Source organism: Anser brachyrhynchus (assembly GCF_964034855.1).
Source record: "Anser brachyrhynchus genome assembly, chromosome: 7".
Taxonomy (NCBI): Eukaryota; Metazoa; Chordata; class Aves; order Anseriformes; family Anatidae; genus Anser; species Anser brachyrhynchus.
Window position 1 is genome coordinate 39611441 of NC_137701.1, and position 17094 is coordinate 39628534.

At 52.6% G+C, this 17094-nt stretch overlaps 1 protein-coding gene across 1 annotated transcript in view; it reads left to right on the forward strand.

Moving 5' to 3' along the window:
• Positions 1–2538: 2538 nt before the first annotated feature.
• The window catches only part of KIF5C (kinesin family member 5C), a 69876-nt gene continuing 55320 nt past the window's right edge, over positions 2539–17094 (forward strand). The window contains exons 1-2 of the mRNA XM_080599215.1: positions 2539–2853; positions 16777–16867. Coding sequence (XP_080455341.1) covers positions 2728–2853; positions 16777–16867 — 217 coding nt within the window. The 5' untranslated portion in view covers positions 2539–2727. The remainder of the gene's footprint in view (positions 2854–16776; positions 16868–17094) is intronic.

A 17094-nucleotide genomic window follows, 5' to 3' on the forward strand; every position in this document is an offset into this window, starting at 1 on the left:
CATCAAATTTCATCTCGATGGCCATTGCTGAGGCACGAGGATCAATGGAATCTACATTAAAGCTGCTCTCCCTGCTGATAAGTTACTCCACTGGCCAATACTGATGTCTGTTTGTTGCACTGAAATGTTAAATACAGCAGAAATTCAACCTTGTTATTCTTTTTCTCCTGAAGCTTTCATCTCCCAGCTCCACAGCTCATTCCTGGAGCCCAGAAGCAGTGAAAGTAAGCAATATTCTTTTGGCTCTGTGGATAGGAAATTGTTTTTCCACTTCTGAAATGCCCAGGTGTCTATTCCCTTATTCCTGTGGGACCATCTCCCTGGCAGAATCCACGTTTTGCTGCTGTTCAGTACCTCTGTTACACGGCTCCCTTCTTTTGGGTTTTCTTACCACCTGAACAGCTTGGTCATATTGGGTGGTTATCTACAGAAAAATTAAATTTTGTTTTCTTATGGTTGACCCCATTTGCCCCCATCCTAGGGGAGGTAATTGGTTAATCCTTTAGGAGATTTCTGACATCCTGGGACACTTAGTGAACCCTCCCAGCTGAGGTTGGCTTACGAATTTCTTCAGGAATAGTCAGAACTTGCTGTCAAACCATTTCTAAGTCTGCTGAGGTGATTTTAACCATGGGCTTAGTATCTAGCTGAAGAACCTGCACCACAGTCGTAGGAAGGGTTTGTATTCTTTTACATTTGTGGTACAGGTAGCAAGAAAATACTCATGCCCTGATGCATTGTGGCTCGATAAAGCCAAGCAGAGCATGGCTCCAGTGGTGTTTCTTCTAAGTATACAATCCGAAAAAAGGCAAAGCTTCAGAAATGAGAGAAATAGATAGTGATAATGCTTAAGATGCTATGAGTGGAGTATGAGTGCTTTTCCATACCATCCTAGGTCATGTTTTTTGTGATGTAATTTCCCAATAAACTGTAGGTCGTGCCTTCAATCACTTAAGGCTCTAAGTGAGGTAGCAGGGTGTCTGGAACAAACTGGAAGCTCTCAAGCTGAAGGAAGTTCGGATCATTCCTGAATCTAACTGAAAACCCACGTTCCTACTAGGCTGTTCAACTCACAGTAATCTGGTCAAGTAGTAAAAATAGCAAGTTTGGGACAATACAGTATTATCTGCACTACAGACAATGTGATATTATTTTTGACAATATTGCTAAGAAAAGATGGCTCTTTAGTGCATTCTTACTGATGGCAGATTATACCTACTCCAACAGGAAAATAGAGATTTACCTATCTTGCTCCACAATGAGCTCTTGATAAGAGAGGAAAAATACGGATTAATTCTTTTATGGCTAAGCCCCTACTTGTCATGACTTACCAATTTGCTATTCAGGGTAAGAGCTTGAAACATAAGGGAAATAAAAGGACTAAATAATTGGTAATCCATTGGAATAAATCCCATTATTATAATAATGTCTTATCATATGCTGCACCTTGCTAACTCTCCTTGATGTAATTACTCTTAAGAAGGGCAGGAGGCAGGAGAGCCTTTGTAACTCGCCTGCTTGTTTCATATCCACACCAGGTAATGAGGACAACCACTGTGGCTGGAAAAAAGGGGAAAGCTGTAGCAATACCAAAGAACTGACCACTGTCAGCTCCTGTGAGGGAGGCTAATTCGATGAAACGGGTCCCCTGTTAATTCAATGGAATTGTTGTTTGGAGGAATCCAGCTCCAGCAGTTGCTCGGAGTTGTTAAAGTTGGGGAGATGGCCCCTGCTTTCCATAAACCAATCTCTTTAAGGAGTCATGCTACTTTTGGGGGGAGAAGGATGGAGGAGGAGACTAAGGGTGGTAGATTAAGCTATTTTGAGCAACTTTAACCCAGTGAAGTGAACTAACCTCGGCCGCCAGCTGAGTGCAGGGGTAAGGTGCAGGTGCTTGCAGCAGGTACAGAAGAAACAGGAGCGTAGGGCAGGCACCACCAACCCTGAAGGGAGGGAGCAGGCTCCAGGCTTTGCTTTTCCCAGATGCTGATTCACAGGCTGCAGCATGACCAACTTCTTGTTAATTCATCGAGGCCAGGGCTTCGCTCTTCCTTCTGCTTTGTGTCATAGCAAATAAAGGTAATGGGAAGCAGGGCTGGGCGAATAACCTTTGCCACAAGCCAGAACCCTTACTGCCTGGAAGAAGAGCAGCCTTATGGTGCTATTTCTTTGTTCCTATCCGTTAGGGCCGGGAGCAGCCCTGCTTCAGAAAGGAGAACGCGCATTTAAAAAGGGGACCCCCCCAGCCCCAGGCGTGACAGAAACAAAGCACCCCACGCTGGGTACAGCTTTAGAGTTGTAAGGATAAAGGTGGGGGACAGGTTACTGCCCAACCCGTAGCGAGGACAAAAGGCTAAACCTCCCCCAAGGGGGGGGGGGGGGGGCGGTTGTGGGGCGGTTGCGAGACTGTTTTGGGGTCGGTTGGGGCCGTTTTGGGGCCGTGGTGTGCCTCACAGACTACACGTCCCGGCGTGCCCAGCGCGGGGCGGGGCCGCGGGACTGCGGCGCGGCCACAAAGCCCCGGGGGCGCTGAGGGGGCGGCGGCTCCGCGCCCGCCGCTCGCCCGCTGCCCTCAGCCCGCCGCAGCCGCAGCCGAGCCGGGGGGCGAGCGGGGTCCGCGGCCGCTGCCGGCCCCTCCTCGGGCCCTCCCGGCCCCCTCCGCGGCCCCTCCGCGGCCGCCGGCAGCGGGGCGGCTGCGGCACCTGCCCGCCGGGGCGCTGCCCCGCCATGGCGGACCCGGCGGAGTGCAGCATCAAGGTGATGTGCCGCTTTCGGCCCCTCAACGAGGCCGAGGTGCTGCGGGGCGACAGGTTCATCCCCAAGTTCAAGGGCGAGGACACGGTGGTCGTCGGGGTGAGTGCGGCACCGCGGGGGGGGGGGTCCCGAGGGACTCCTGGGGAGGGTCCTGGGGGGCTCCTGAGGGGTCCCGAGGAGTCCTGGTGGGATCCTGAGGGATCCCGAGGGGTCCTGGTGGGATGCTGAGGGGTCTTGGGAGGTTCCTGAGGGGTCCTGGAGGGGCTTTGGGGGGTCCTGGGGGGCTCTTGGGGGGGTCCCGGTGCGGCTGAGGTGGAGTCTGGCGAGGGGCGACACAAAGCCGGGGCTGGGGGCCGAGGCTCGCCTTGCGCATCGCTCCCTCACGAAGCAGCCGGGAACGAAGATGCTTATCAAAGCTTCGAGTCCGCAGCGAGTTTCACGCAAAAAAAAAAAACAAAAAAACAAAAAAAAACCCTGTCTGAAATAGTTACGGGGAAATGAGGGCAAAACGGAGCCGCTTGCGGAATGGCTCCCCTGTTCCTCACCCCGTGCTCGTGCCTCCGCGCTTTCTGGAATCGCAAAGGTTGGGAGAGAGCTCCGGGAGCGCCTGCTCCAGCCAGCCCTGCCGCCAGCGTCGCCCTCCTGGGCTGCTTCAGGAGCTCGTGCCAGCTAATCTTTTTTTCCCCTAAAGCAAGCCCTCGTGTGCATCAAAACTAGATTAAAATGCATCCTAGGATCATTAAGGTTGGGAAAGACCGCGATGATCTGGTCCCATCATCGCGGTATTCAGCCACCAGCCGAATATCCCTTTAACAACGTCATTTTTTCAGACAGAAAGAGAATCCACAATCCCTTTTTTTTCTGCCTAAGTGAACGCGCAGGTACAAAATGCATCTTTGTGGGTAAAGTGCTGCTGCCTGGGAGAACGGCAACCGTGATGCTTTGTGTTTGCCTTGCAGACAGGAGATAGCGCCTCTAGTAAAGGTAGAAAGGAAAAATAGCAGCAGCCGGCAATTTCCTGCTGTGGGAGTGTAGAAAAATCCCTAACGAGAAGCCAGAAAACGTGTTTGTTTATTTATTTATATAAGCACATGTACAGGTTTATTTTTATGTACATTCTGTTTGGCAGGATCAGTCCTGAGGTTGCTTGCCATCTTGAAAATCTGTCCTGAAGCTCGGGGTGCGCCTTTCCTCGCATCCACAGAGCGAAAGACGGGTCTGGTTTAGGTGTGCATCGCAGTCTTGCTGCCTCCTAAAACACGTCCTCAAAGCCCTGCTCGTTTTTCAGCGGGGATCCACCCGGCTGGGGATGTGGGGACATTTGTGGCTCCCCGCAGTTCCGCCCGTGTAAGCGAAGGTAGAATTGTTCCATGTTCTTTGTCATCTTTATTCGCGGCGCTGAGCTGGCGGGGCTGTGCTGTAACTTGAGCTAGGCTGCAAGCACTGCAGTGTGGCAGCGGCAGGCAGCGCGGGTGGCGTTATCTATCTGCTGCTTATCTGCCGCCTCGGAGTGACTGCGTAGCGCCGGCAAGAGCGGTGGAGGGAGGGGGAAGGAGTCCTGGGGCTGTGCAGGATCCTACCAGAGCGGACTTCCTTCTAGAAAAGCAGTATTTGAGTCTCCAGAAGCTCTCGGCAGCATCGCAGAAAACAAAAATAACCCAGAACCGAGCGCTTTGTTTGTTTGTTTTCGTATAGCATTTGGAAAACACTGCAATGCAGCTTCTATTTTTGTTGCGTAAACTATTGGGAGGAAAGGGGTGCTGTTACAATTAAAACAAGCAAACAAAAAAAGCTCATAGGAATTCTGTCATCGCAGCAGAAAAAAATAAAATCTGAATTACTTAAAGGAAACGTCTATTCTTTTCTGACATGTGAGCGTGAATACATTTACTTCTTCCTAAAAGATGATCGGGGGGAAACGCTTGGTTTCTGAACCTCCCACCATCATTTCCCATTAAACCATTTTATGCCTTGAGCAATTTTTCCGACAAAAATTGAAGACCAGAACTTGAAAACGAGCAGCAATGAAGGAAGTTTAACAACTGGCTTGAGTTTCTCTTTGATGTCGCGAATGAAGCTGCGTCTGCAATGCCCGCGGTCGTGTGTTTCGGAGCTCTTCAGCAGGACAGTCCCGGGGCAGCATCCTAACTGCGTTCAAACCAGTTAAACGCCTCGGAGTTGAGATGTGAGCCACTGCTTTACATCCTCGCCTCTTCCGTGGACCTTTGTGTGCTTTGCATGTGCAATGCAGGGAAGCAGGGGCGGTCTGAGTAGAGCAGGAAGATGAAAATGCCTTACCTGAGTTGGTCTGTGGCTCAGAAGATAAACAGAAAAAAAAAACCACCAGTGTGTTTTGATTCTACTTCAAGGTTTTCAATGTAGAAGCCTATAAGCTGTATCTCGTCTTTAACCATGGCAGCAAAAGGCGACAGTGGCGAATCCATCGCTTGCTTTTGCGGTTAGCTCCGCCAGCCTCACCAGACTGCAGCTTCATTTTATGTTTCTGCTGCTCTGCAGCTTCAAGGTGACTTTCTGATTGATTCCGCTGGCTGACACATACCTGGAAGTGCATTTTTCCTGCTGGCTTCCTTCTTACAGCCTTGTTGGAGAGCGTGGAGCCCTTTGCCCCAGTGGGCGGCTGAGGCGCGCCCCTGGCCGATGGCTCCTCCGTGCCCCGTCCCCCCGAGCGCTTCCGTCCCCAACATCTGCACGGGATGGATGCTGCGGGGCTCCGTGCTTGGCAGGGTGCTGTCCGTGAGGGCATTTCTCAGCTTTGGCCTTACTGGGGAGGGCTGCCAGCCCTCTGCCTCCTCCTTGTGACAGAAGCAGAGGAGCTGAGTTGAGAAGGAGACGGGTTTTCTACCTCCGTTCTCCCTTAGGTTTTGAGCTTCAGTGAGCGAACAACCTGAGACTGCTCGGGCAGACGCCTCCTGCTTGGCGAGGAGCACACCCACACCTGCTCCGAGACCCAAGGAGCGGTGCTGGGTGGGAAACGTGGAGCTTCCCCTGCCTGGCCGGTTGTCCCCAGCCCTGCCCAGCGTGCCCGCGGCGGGCCTAGCCGGCAGCGGGCAGGGCAGCGGGGCCGCGCGGTGCCGCAGGGCTCTGCATGCCCTCCGTGAGGCGTTCCGCGCGGCTAACCATGGGGCTCGCAATGAAAACTTGCTGCCCGGTTCCACGGGCGTGCTGCGTCGCGGTGTCGTGTTCTGTGAAGTGAAACAAACCTGGAACTGGGAGCGGATTTGGGGTGGAATTGGAGCATTTTTTTTTCCTGCTTTCGGCTGTGAGCGCTGTTGCTGTTTGCAGTGCTGTCTCGTGGAGAGGTTCTCTCTTGTTTCCATCACTAGAATAGTTGGAGGTGTTTAACTTTTATTTCGTGAGATCTTCCCGAACCCAACACTGGTTGCAGCCGTCCCTAGCTTGCTGTGTTCTCCTCTCCTGGGGATGGGCGCACCGTGGCGTGCGGGGCTCCTTCCCCTGGGACTCCGGGCTCTGTTGCTTCCAGGTCAGGCTGTTTCCAGAGAAACCCAGCACAGGACCGACAGATCTGGCACTTGGGGTTATATTTTGGGTGATCTGTCGCAGCACCTTGAGCCTCTCGGTGTCTCAGGAAGAAGAGGAAGCCCATAGGCTGCAGTGTGTTGCCGTGCCTTTGGGAAACAGCAATAGGAGGTGATTCCCCTGGGCTTGGACGGCTCTCCCGCGCCTTGTTCTGTTTCCTTTGCTGAAGAAGTGTCGCAGTAGGCGCTCAGCGAACCTCTCGTGTGCTTGGCTTTTAAAAGCAGCTGTTGTCCTAAGGCACAGTGCTGCTGTGCTTCGGGCTTGCTTCAGGAGCTTGTGCAGAAGGAAAAGATCATGGGCAGACGAGGTAACTGGTGGAGTAGTTCTCTGGTTCTCTTTTTACGGCGTGTTGGCTGGAGAATGAAACACTTCTGTGTCTGATTATCAACAAACAAAGTACGTTTATGGCTTGACACAGCAATGCTTCCATGAAGCACAGAAGCAAACGCTGTTTGTCTGCGTGTTTCTCCTGAAATCTCCTCTGCCTCGCCTCTTTGGGGAAGGATGTTTGTTCAAGCTTGCCCATGGGTGCTGAACTTGGGGGAAGATTATTCAACGCAGCTAAAGGTGGACTTGGATGAAGTTGTATGCACTTTTCTGTTTTCTAAACGGTGAGAAATGGGGTGTGAAAATAACTTCTGTTTAGTGGTGGTGGTGCTAGAAAGATGATTACTTAGTCAAAATACAAAGTTTATTGTTTTCTCCAAAGCAGTTTCCCTTCTCTGTTTTCTCAGAGCATCAAAGGCTTTTTAATGTCTTTCCCCAATCCCGTTTGGATATCTTCTTCTAAAAATACCTCCCTCCTGCATACCCGTTCCGCCAAAACCACGGAATTCCCACTTAAAGCTTTGCAACATGAAAATGCAGAGCTGTACTCGAGGAAGGCGGGTTGTCCAGCCGCCGGGAAGCACAGCCTCGTGTCGCCGTCTCGATGCCGTGTTTTTTCCTCGGGCAGCTCCAGCGTGCCTGCGGCCCTTGTTTTCCTCCCCCGGGACACACTACTTAGCCACCGCTGTTCGGATTCGTCTCGGGGAGTGCCCGCCTGGTCTGATGCAGGCGGATTTACTGGTGTTTTTGGGAAGCCTGCGAGCGCTTTGTGTCCTGCCTCGTTGGAGATGATTTCTCGTGGAGCTTCCCAGCCAAACGAAGGCCAGCGTGCCGCGAAGGAGCTGCTGGGGAGTGAGGCGTGCCTCCGTCTCTACGTGTCGATCCTGTGCTTCAAGCTGTGCCAGAAGGAAGCAAGCCATTACACAGGATAAAACGAAGGACGAAATGCCAATTTAAAGTCTGTAACGTTAATCTGCTTTGCTCTGTAGCGGTTTCCCAAGGAGTTTTTTTGGGGGTGGGGATGCTTCCGTAAAGGCAGAGGCAGTATTTTGGGAGAGAATATTTAATTTAGGTTTTCTTAACAACTCTATCTAGGCTGCTGACAGCCTTGGTATTATCTTTGGTGTCCTTCCTGTCACCAGTACGTTGGCTCACCTTGGGATGGACGCGTTGTCCTCCACGCTGGCCGATGCCAAAACACCTGGCGTGTCTCCGGTCACGAGCACGCAGCCCTACCTCAGTCAGGGCACATCGGCTGAGCTGTCCGAGCAGCGAGCCCACCCGAAATTCACACCCGTGGATGCCCTCAACTGTCCTTGCTTAAAGGTGGGCTTTTCTTTGTGCTGAGGGCAGCGCTGAACGAGATTTCAGTGTCTTACGCCAGTTCTCCTCTTCGAGAACTTCGGTGTGCGTAGACCAAGCGCTTGTCCCCGTGATGGCTTGTGAAGCGGGGAAGTGCCCTTATTCAGTTCATTGGGTTTTGGAACGTGAAAACACTTCATGCTTAAGAAGCTAAAAACGCAACAACAGCGAAAAAACTTTCACATCCTAAATGGACTCCTTCAGAGCCCCAGGGGCGTGGAGGCGCACGCGTGGTATTGCTGATGGGTTCCTGTTCTTCTCTGCCCACGGGAAAAGAGCCAGGCCATCGGTATATATTTATTATGGCCTCTTTGGATTTTGACTTTTTATGGGAAGTTCTGGAAATGCATGCGACTATTACCACATTCCCATTACAATATCGATAATTGGTCCCCTGGCAGCCTCAGAAAATGCACATTTTCGAATTCTGAGATAGAGCCTCGCTGAAAACAAGAGCACTGGATTTTCCCCTCCTGAGAAATGAGTGTTAAGTGATAAGGACTTAAATATTTAATAGTAGTCCTCTTAGATGTCTGTGCAAAAAAAGGGATTCATTCTTTCAGCGCTTCACTCCCTGCTAACTGAAACCTCGTGCCACCACCTCAAGAGAACGGGGCCAGAAGAGTCTCCCGACCACAGCATTGCTGAATCCATCTCACATTTGCACTCCCAACTTCATTGTCCTTGTGGCAGCCCACGAGGTAAGAACACCTCACATTTTGGGGGCTGAAAGTTGGCTCTTAAGGTCAGGTTGGGAGCCCACAGAGAAGTCGAGTCCCTGGTGCCCAGGCGTCGCTGTGGCTGCCAGGTCGTGCCTTCACCTGGTGCGGGATGCGCGGGGCCCAGGGCCTGAATCGGGGTAACTGGGTTAGCGAATATTTATAGCAGTGCTGCCAGCAGAACTCTGCTTTTTTCAGCAGTTGTAATCTCTTTTCTCAGCTGCACGGGTCTGAATTGCTCGAATCTCTGCATTTAGGCCAGCAGAGAGATGTGGGCAACGCTGCAGCTTCTGAAAGAGCTCTGAGGTTTCCTGTTACTGACTCGTTTTTTGGGAACAGATCATCGCTGCTAAGGAACATTTGGGGCTGAGTTGTGGATACGTTGCTCTGGACTACGTGCTTGGTTATTTCTCACTTTATGGTATCTTAAACAATCTCACTTCAAAGGAAAGCAGTTTGGCGATGCAAACAAACCTAAAAGCCAAGTGAATCTTGCTGTACTGAAGCACATTTTCTTCCTGCTTGAGCAAAGTGCCTGCTCATCCTGGTCACAGAGGATTCGTTCTGTCCCTTGCTTTCTCTGCGCGCAGCCCAGATTTTCTAAGTAATATAAAATAACCGTAGCCATGAGCTTCAAACAAAGCCCTTGCCAGCGTAAACAATTTATTTTACCAGCTCCATCTGTGGCTGCTGAGTTGTGAAGCACCATGCGAGCGCTGCGCTGGCTCCTGGAGAGGGAGCAAGGTAGGCAGCGGCCGGGCCGTGGGTATGGGTAAGGTGTGTTGTTGGCCAGCCTTAGGGCTAGGAGGAGGGAGAAATAGGGGCTGTGGTTGTCTGCGCCCTGCTCCTCACGTCCTTTGCATGCCTCTGCTGCTTCCCCTGGCTTTCGGAGTCGGGATGGAGTTTCCAGGTTTTGTTTCTTTCTGCTGGAGAGAATAGGAGTATGAAGCGTGATTTACGTGAGAGGTGTGGGTACTGGATTTACAGGGCGTGCTTTGTAGGCTGCGGCCTGTTCTTCATCTCCCTTGCCGCACTGGGTCCAGAAGCAGCTGAGTGCTGCTGCTGACACGTGGGGGCATTAAGTCCGACCTTCTGGGCCTTGTGAAGGCTGTAAGGCAATGCTGGCGGCAGGCAGACCCGGCTGCGCCCTGCTCTGAGGATTCGGGGAAGGCAGAAGTGATGCGTCGTCGTTGCTAAGTCCAAGAGTGGAATTACTGTCTGGTTGGGGCGGCGTTGAGCATCGCCTGTTTCTGGGTAACGGACCACAACCGGGGCTGCTCTGACCTCCTTGCTGTGCTTTAGGAAGGGGTTTGGGGCACAGGTGTGCTGTAAGGCGTTTGTGGCTGCAGCAGAGCCACAGGAAGGGCTACGTGGCAGCAGATCTGTCCTGCACTTAAAGAGCTACAAAAATAAAATCTTTGTTCCTGTGCGTTCGCCAGCTCAATAACGTCCTTTTCCTCCACGTTGTCCGTGTAGCTGACGGAGCTGCTCGCTGTGCAGTAGGGTGGTCAGAAGCCCTCCGTCACCTGCCCCGGGGGCACAGCTTGTCGCCGCCGGCTCCTCGGTAAGGGACCAGTTGCCATGGGTGTTCTTGCTACCAAACGCGAAGCCATTGGGAGTCAGTTCCGCCTGGATTTTGAACGAAATTTAAACAGCTCCGACTTTCTCGGCCGTTGACTTAATTTATCAGCGGTGGATTGACTTGTCCGGCACGTGAACAACAGCTCCTTATGTACTCCTTATGTGGAGGAGGCAGTGCCTGGGTTTGTAGGGGGTCCCAGCGTTTCAGCAAGCACGGCTTTCTGTCTCTACCACCCTAATTGCCTAATGCAACTTCTTAACGAGCTAGAGAGACAAATAAAAATGCCTCTTCTGGAAGCGGGTTACTGGGTGTCACCAAAGCAAGCACGGCATTATCGTGGCCCCGCTCCCGTGAAAGCACGGCTGTTACAAATAGCTCCGAGGTCTCTGCTTTAAGTTTCCCGTTTAAGCTTTCCAAGCTTTTGCTACATCAAGACAGAGTCTTTATTTTTTAGATGAATATTAAAAGCTCTGATTTTCGTATCATTACCTGACCCCAGATGGAGCGTGAGGACGATGGAAAGGTTGGTGCCGAGTCGTGAGCCCTGCGCACCCCGCTTAAAACTGCGGGTCCTGTTTTGTCTCCGCGTAATGAGATGAGATGTACGAGGAAATTAGTGTAATGAGCCAAGAAGCGGAGGCTTGGTGGCTGTAAGCCTACGGGGGGGAGTGAGTTGATTCCTCCCTCTGCAGAGGGAACAGCCTGCGGGGTCTGGCGCTCTTGCGGGCTGAAGCCCCACGTGCCCCGGCTGTGCTCGGCAGGAGCCGAGTGGCTTTGTTCCTCACAGAGGGCTGCTGCCTCCTCTGGCCTCCACCTCTGCTTTAAAGCTCGCCTCAATGTGGGTGAGATGGCAGGGAACTGGGCAAATCGAGATGAGGAAGGATGAAAGAATGCAACGGAAGCGCTGCCGGAGTGAAAGGAGGCCGGGGGTTTTGAGCTGGGAATCGAAGGCCGAACGAATGGTGGCGGTCGCCGCGCGTTCCCTCCGGGGAGGTGCAGATCTCCCTCCGCCTTCCCGGCTAACCAGCTTTCAGACGTGCCTTTGGTGTGCGAAGCGAGGGCCTCGCGCAGCAGCGTGCCACGCGGAGGAGCCGCTCCCTGCCCCAGGTGCCGCAGGCGCTGACGGCGACGGGCAGGAGCTCCTCAAAATGGCTGCGCTCGGGCGCGGGGTCGCGCTTCGGCGAGGCTGTGCTCCTCTCCTCCGTCCCTGTCTGAAGAGGTTTGTTGCCAGGAGCAACTTGGCTGCGTTATTGGTGGCAGGGTAATTGCTCCGCCTGCCTCGCCCTCGGAGCTTCTGCGAAGGCTCCTCCGTGCCCAGGCTGGAGCGCTTGCCGGAGGTGCCGAGCCGCAGGCCCGAGTGTTGCCAATACGTGACACAGATCGGGGCTGCAACCAGTCTTGCAGCGAAGCAGGGCTTAATGCCAGCGCTGCTGTACAGCACATTCCTCCGTAGCTCTAACTCGTAACGCTGGGTGCTGCCCCTTCCGTTCCTCTTTTAGCATCGCTTCGCGGTGGAAAAGGTAGAAGGAAGTACAGAGCGGTTGGGCTGTGATTCTCCGTTAATTCGCTGATTTGGGTTGGACCTTTCTAATGGCGTTCCGTGAAAGGAGGCTGGGGCAACGAGGGATGTTGTTTCTATTACATTGCACGCTCTTATTGTCCTGCTAAAACATCAGGTCCGTAAACGTTCGGGCTCCCAGCACTACTGCAATTTGGTGACTGAGTTTGAAATGGAGAGGCAAGTCCACGTTGCTGGTCTCCCAGGGGATCAGGAACAGAGTCGACCAGAAAGCACCAGGGGTAAGGCTTATTTTTCGGTCTCTGGGCGTGCAGTCGCTCCATCCAGTGCTGAGCACCGCTGTCTTCTCTCAGCTGGCCTGGGCACGGCTCATTTTGGCATTTGAACAACCTGAGATGTTTTCGGTTCTTGATGGCAGAGGAAAATAACCCACAAGGGCCATTGGAGCTGCTGCTTCTGCCGTTTGTGGCCAGAGGATGAGGACAGTTTTGTTTAGTGGAACGTGCTGAGCCCCCACCTTTAAGGCCGTGCCTTCGTGCAGGTGGTGTTGGGGCACGGCTTAGCTTGAAGGGACTCAGCCTGGGGACCAGCGATGTGCTTGGGCGTGCTGCGTACACTGGCTCATGGAGCTTGGGCTCAGTGCAGGGAAATTTCAAGGCTCCTCAGCACCTCCACCTTCGGGCTGCGGTCACACAGAGGCTTGGTGGCTCTGGGTTAGTCCCGGAGAGGCCGAATGAATACAGCCCAGCCGTAAACGTGACAGTTTTATCCCTGTGAAACGCTTTCTCTGCAGAACAAATACCGCGCAGTGCAGGCATCTCACTCGTTTCCCTCTGCCGCTCTGTGCATCCAGGCCGGGGGACGCTCCAGCACCGGCGGTGCAGTTTGTTCCCCGGTTCCCTCCAATCCTTGGTTTGCAGAGCACGCTGAAAAGAAACCCGTGACACGGATCAGCGATGCCCTTGCGTTTCATTTTGACCCGTCCTGACCTGAGGTGGGTTTGAATCTGCGACTGCCCGTGCTCGGTATCCCGTTGCTGATCTCCTGAGCCGTGCAGCTCCCCGCCAGTCTGTAAGTGGTAGGTGTAACGGAGGGAAGATTAACGCCGCGCTGCCACGGCGGGGTGAGGGTGGAGCCGTGTCCTCGGCCGGGGCTGTTCCATGTCGCACCTCTCTTCTGTGGGTGGAACCGAGCATCTTACAGCATCCTACCTGGGACTTCTTCACCGAAACCGCTTTGTTTCATGTTTTGAAATGTCTGCCAACCTGTTTTGGACTTAGAGGTGCTATAAATGTTTCTGTTAAGCAGAGCTGCTGGTGATTTATTCCCGTAACTCCTCACCCAGGAGATGTCACTGCCTGAGTCCTCGTCCATTGCTGCTCTAGGACCTGCCTCAGAATAACTTTGATTGCTTTAGTTTTCAGTTCTGAGATTTTTATTTTTTAAAGAAAATCATCACATTGTTTAAAAAACATAAAACCCGTGCTTCTAAACAACTTTGGAGTAGATGAAATCTCGGGTTGCATTTTCACAAAACGACCAACGCGTCATTCTCTGGGTTCTCAACTGCTCCTAAAACAACAAGGCTTGGAGTTAGAGCGGGCTGCCTTCTAGAATCACCGTACCCTTCTTTCTATTTTCTTCTACAAAAGGAGTGGTTTTTGGTCTTTCCTTTCTAAACTGTCACTTTACATAGTTTTATATACAAAAAATATATACTCAATTTGTCTTACCCTGTTGATGTAAGGGAGTGCCGTAGATCAGCAGACGTGCTGCAGCCTGAGAAAAACCAAATAGATTTGGGGTAACTTTGAATCCAGCTTACCTCCAAACCCGAGTGCCTTTCTCCTAGAAGGTGGCTGTGGATGTTGGGCACGTGGTGTCGGTGATGTGGAAGGGCACGCTAGGCCCCGTTGTGCCTGCTGTGGCTTGGACGTCGTGTGCCGCGGTCGCCGTTTGCTCGGGAACGTCTGACGCTGGGAGAGCTCTGCCTGAAACGTGGATGGCGGCGTTTTAAAGTTAGTTTGATTAAGCTTGTCAGTGCTTTGCTGAAGGAGAATGAGTGGATTCTGGAGGTAGCTCTGAACAGGCATGAAAAGGTGCATTGAAATAGTTCGAGGGCATGAAACCAAAGCAGCGGTGCGAGCTACCTGGAGCCAGGCGGGGTCACGCCGGAGGGGATGCCCTGCTGTTCCCACGAGGATTGTTCGAGCTCTGCTGCTTCCAGTCTGGTGGTGAAGCTGAGAGGGCTGGCGGGAGGGAACGGCTCAGCACGAAGCTGAACCAGCCGTGACTTGTTTACTTAAAGCTCAGTTTTGTGAGGAAGGGTGGGGAGCCTCGTGCTGGTCACCCCCAGCTCCTGGGCTGGGGGAGCCAGCGGGAGAGCGATGGAGAGCCGTGCCTCGGAGCAGTGCTGGGCCACAAGGACGGAAAACACTGCTGGGCAGCAGTATTTAGTAGCCAGCTTTGTGCTGGGGCATCCTCTTATTTACGTTTCATTCATTTTTCTCTTAAAGAGTGCATTTTCCAGGTCTAGGGGAATAATTTCCAAAGCTTCGTTTCCCAGGCGGCAGATCCGCCCCAAAACAAAGCGACGCTTTCTGAAAACAGCGCTTGTTGCGAGGAGTTAAAGGGTCTTTCTGCTGCGAGCGAAAGCTAAAAACGGGTCTGTGGCCGCGTGCCAGAGCCCGTCAGCACCACGGGAATGCTCAGAAGGCAGATCAATAACGAAGCCCGCCCTGCAAAAATCATGGGGTGTTCAACTCCGAGCGCCCTGCAGCGCCCGGCCGTACACGAGCGCCAGCTTCAAGTTGTTTTCCAGCTGAGTTTCAGGAGCATTACCAAAATGTAAGAGTTTATTTTGGAGGATTTTGTTCAGTTGTGTAGTGTATTGAGGTTACTGCGATAAACTTCCATTTTTATTTTTATTTTTGGTTGTTCCAAGCGTTCTGGGTTCTCATCCACCGGGTGAATTCCTGCTGCACTGATGCTTTTATAGGGCAAGTAAGTTAGAAAAGGGGTAGGATGGCAGTAGTGTCTCTGTAGTCAGTGTGACTGAATGAAGGGAAAACATAAGAAATTTAACCATTTTTCTAACATGCACGTATTTTCTATATTTTTAATCCTCAAGGTTTTAGTCGTCACTACAGGGATGTGGCCTCAGGAGAATGGGATAGTGCTGAGTATTTCCTGTGCTTTATCCCTGGACTCCCAAATTCCAGGAGAAATTTGCAGGGCGAGCTATTTCTCCTGCTTGGGAACGGGGCAAGTTTGATGCGGCACTCAGTAGGTTTGGCTGGCCCCTAGACTTCCAGAGGGATGAGGGCTTGGGGTCCTGCTCCTGGAGGCAAAGCTCGTTTTATGCCTCTTGTAGGGGAGCGGCTCGGTGCTGTGCGAGGGCTGTGCCTCGACTGAAAGCCTGAATTGCTTCTGGGAACAGTTTGCTTTCTGATCTTTGAGAAATCCTGTCTTCCAGGCCTGCAATTACGTATCATTTATTTATACAACCTCTCCTACACGAGCGCTCACGGTGATAATGGAAACGAGCTGGGAAGCAGTTTCCCATTAATTAGGCTCCTCCGTTACCCGTGAGCTCAGCGGGCGGTGCCGTTCTGCACGGTATGGCCGACCCGCTTCCACACCTTGGAAGATCTTCCAAGATCTTCCAGGTCTTGGGTCCTGGACAGAGGAGCCCTGTCCCAGCTTTTCATGTCGGACGGGACCCTTGGACCCTTTGACCCGGGGTCCTGCCGTAGCGGCTGCCACCCGTACACAGGCACAGAGCGAGCTCCCTCACCCAGGACGGGTAGCGTGGGATTTGGGCAGCGCAGCGGGACAGCAGCAGCCTGCTGCACAGGGCTTTTGGCGCTGCGGGGTTGTTACCAGTCGGCTTCCCCCTTGTGCCGCTCCGCATGTGTGCGGATGAGCTTAGAGATCACAGGTACGTGCCGATTTCGGATGCCCCGAGCTCAGCGTGGCCGAGGGCAGCCTCGCCTTGTCGCGCCGCCTGGCACCACTACCTGCAGATCCGCCTGTGGGTTCGGTCCCCGTGCCTGTCCTGGGATCCCAGGGAATTAATTGCGAACCTGCATTAAGGCCACCGTTCCTAGCACGCTGCTCCGAGCGCTGAGCCGCTGCTCGCTTCCTCTCCGGGCCGAATTCAGAAGAGCTGAGGATTTTTTTTTTTTTTTTACGTTATTTTTAGCTCCTGTTATTATTTAGCTCCTGTTACTTTCCTGAGTAAGCTCTAGTATGGCCGAAATCTTCCTGGTTTTGATACTCGATTCAAGTTGAATTACGTTTGGGAAAAATGCTTGTGGACAAGAAAGATGCCGCGCGTCGGCTTCGTGTAAGTTGGGATAAAGGAATCGGATTTTAAATGCACGTGGCTCGCTTGTTTTTAGCGAGTTGTGAGGAGCTGAACCGCTGTCCTAGAAATCGATTTGTCTTTTAAGTGTCAGGCTGGCCTCTTCATAGGCTCCTAATGCGTGCTTCTCGTGGAACCACCTGCATTTGGTACGCAGAGCAATCAGAAGTGCCTGAAGAGCGCTAGCTGCTCTGCTCTGTGTGTCCATCGCAATAGGCAGCAGTCCTGAAGTTACGTGGGAGCGAGGGTAACTGCGGGCCTGTGGCACGGCTGTGGTGGCTCACAGCCTGCAAACGGCCCTGGTGAAGCCCAAAATGCCGTTTCAGACCCCTCTGCATGAGGCGTTCGTTACTTGGCGGGGGTAAGGACAGCAACCGGGAGCCAGGGCTCAGCAGAAGGGAGCTGCAGAACCTGCAGAGCTCTCGGTGCCTCCGCTCCCATTTCTGGCTTTCCCCGTTTTGCGGTAACGAACAGCAAACCTTTGGCATGCATTTGTATGGATATTCCCCCTTTGGGTTTCCTGTAAAGCGGGGTCTGCATAACTGGGTTCGATGTTCTTTCTCTTACCAAGTCTCTGTTCTGTTTGCAGCAAGGGAAGCCCTATGTCTTCGACAGAGTGTTACCTCCTAACACAACCCAGGAGCAAGTTTATAACGCCTGTGCCAAGCCGATTGTCAAAGGTAGGTGTTGTCTTCGTTTGTTGCCACTTTGGGGGAAGGACAAATGTGTCTGCCTGTCCCTCAGACTATTTAAAGATAGGGTAATAAATGTTTAGCTGTCTGTATTGGAGCTTTGTAATTACTAATTCCAGGTCTTCCTTTTTTTTTTTTCCTTGAATATATTTGTTTGTGTAGAAAAACTAATGCAAAAGGGCTGAAGGAGTTGCAGTGGTTGTTCCTCCCTTTCT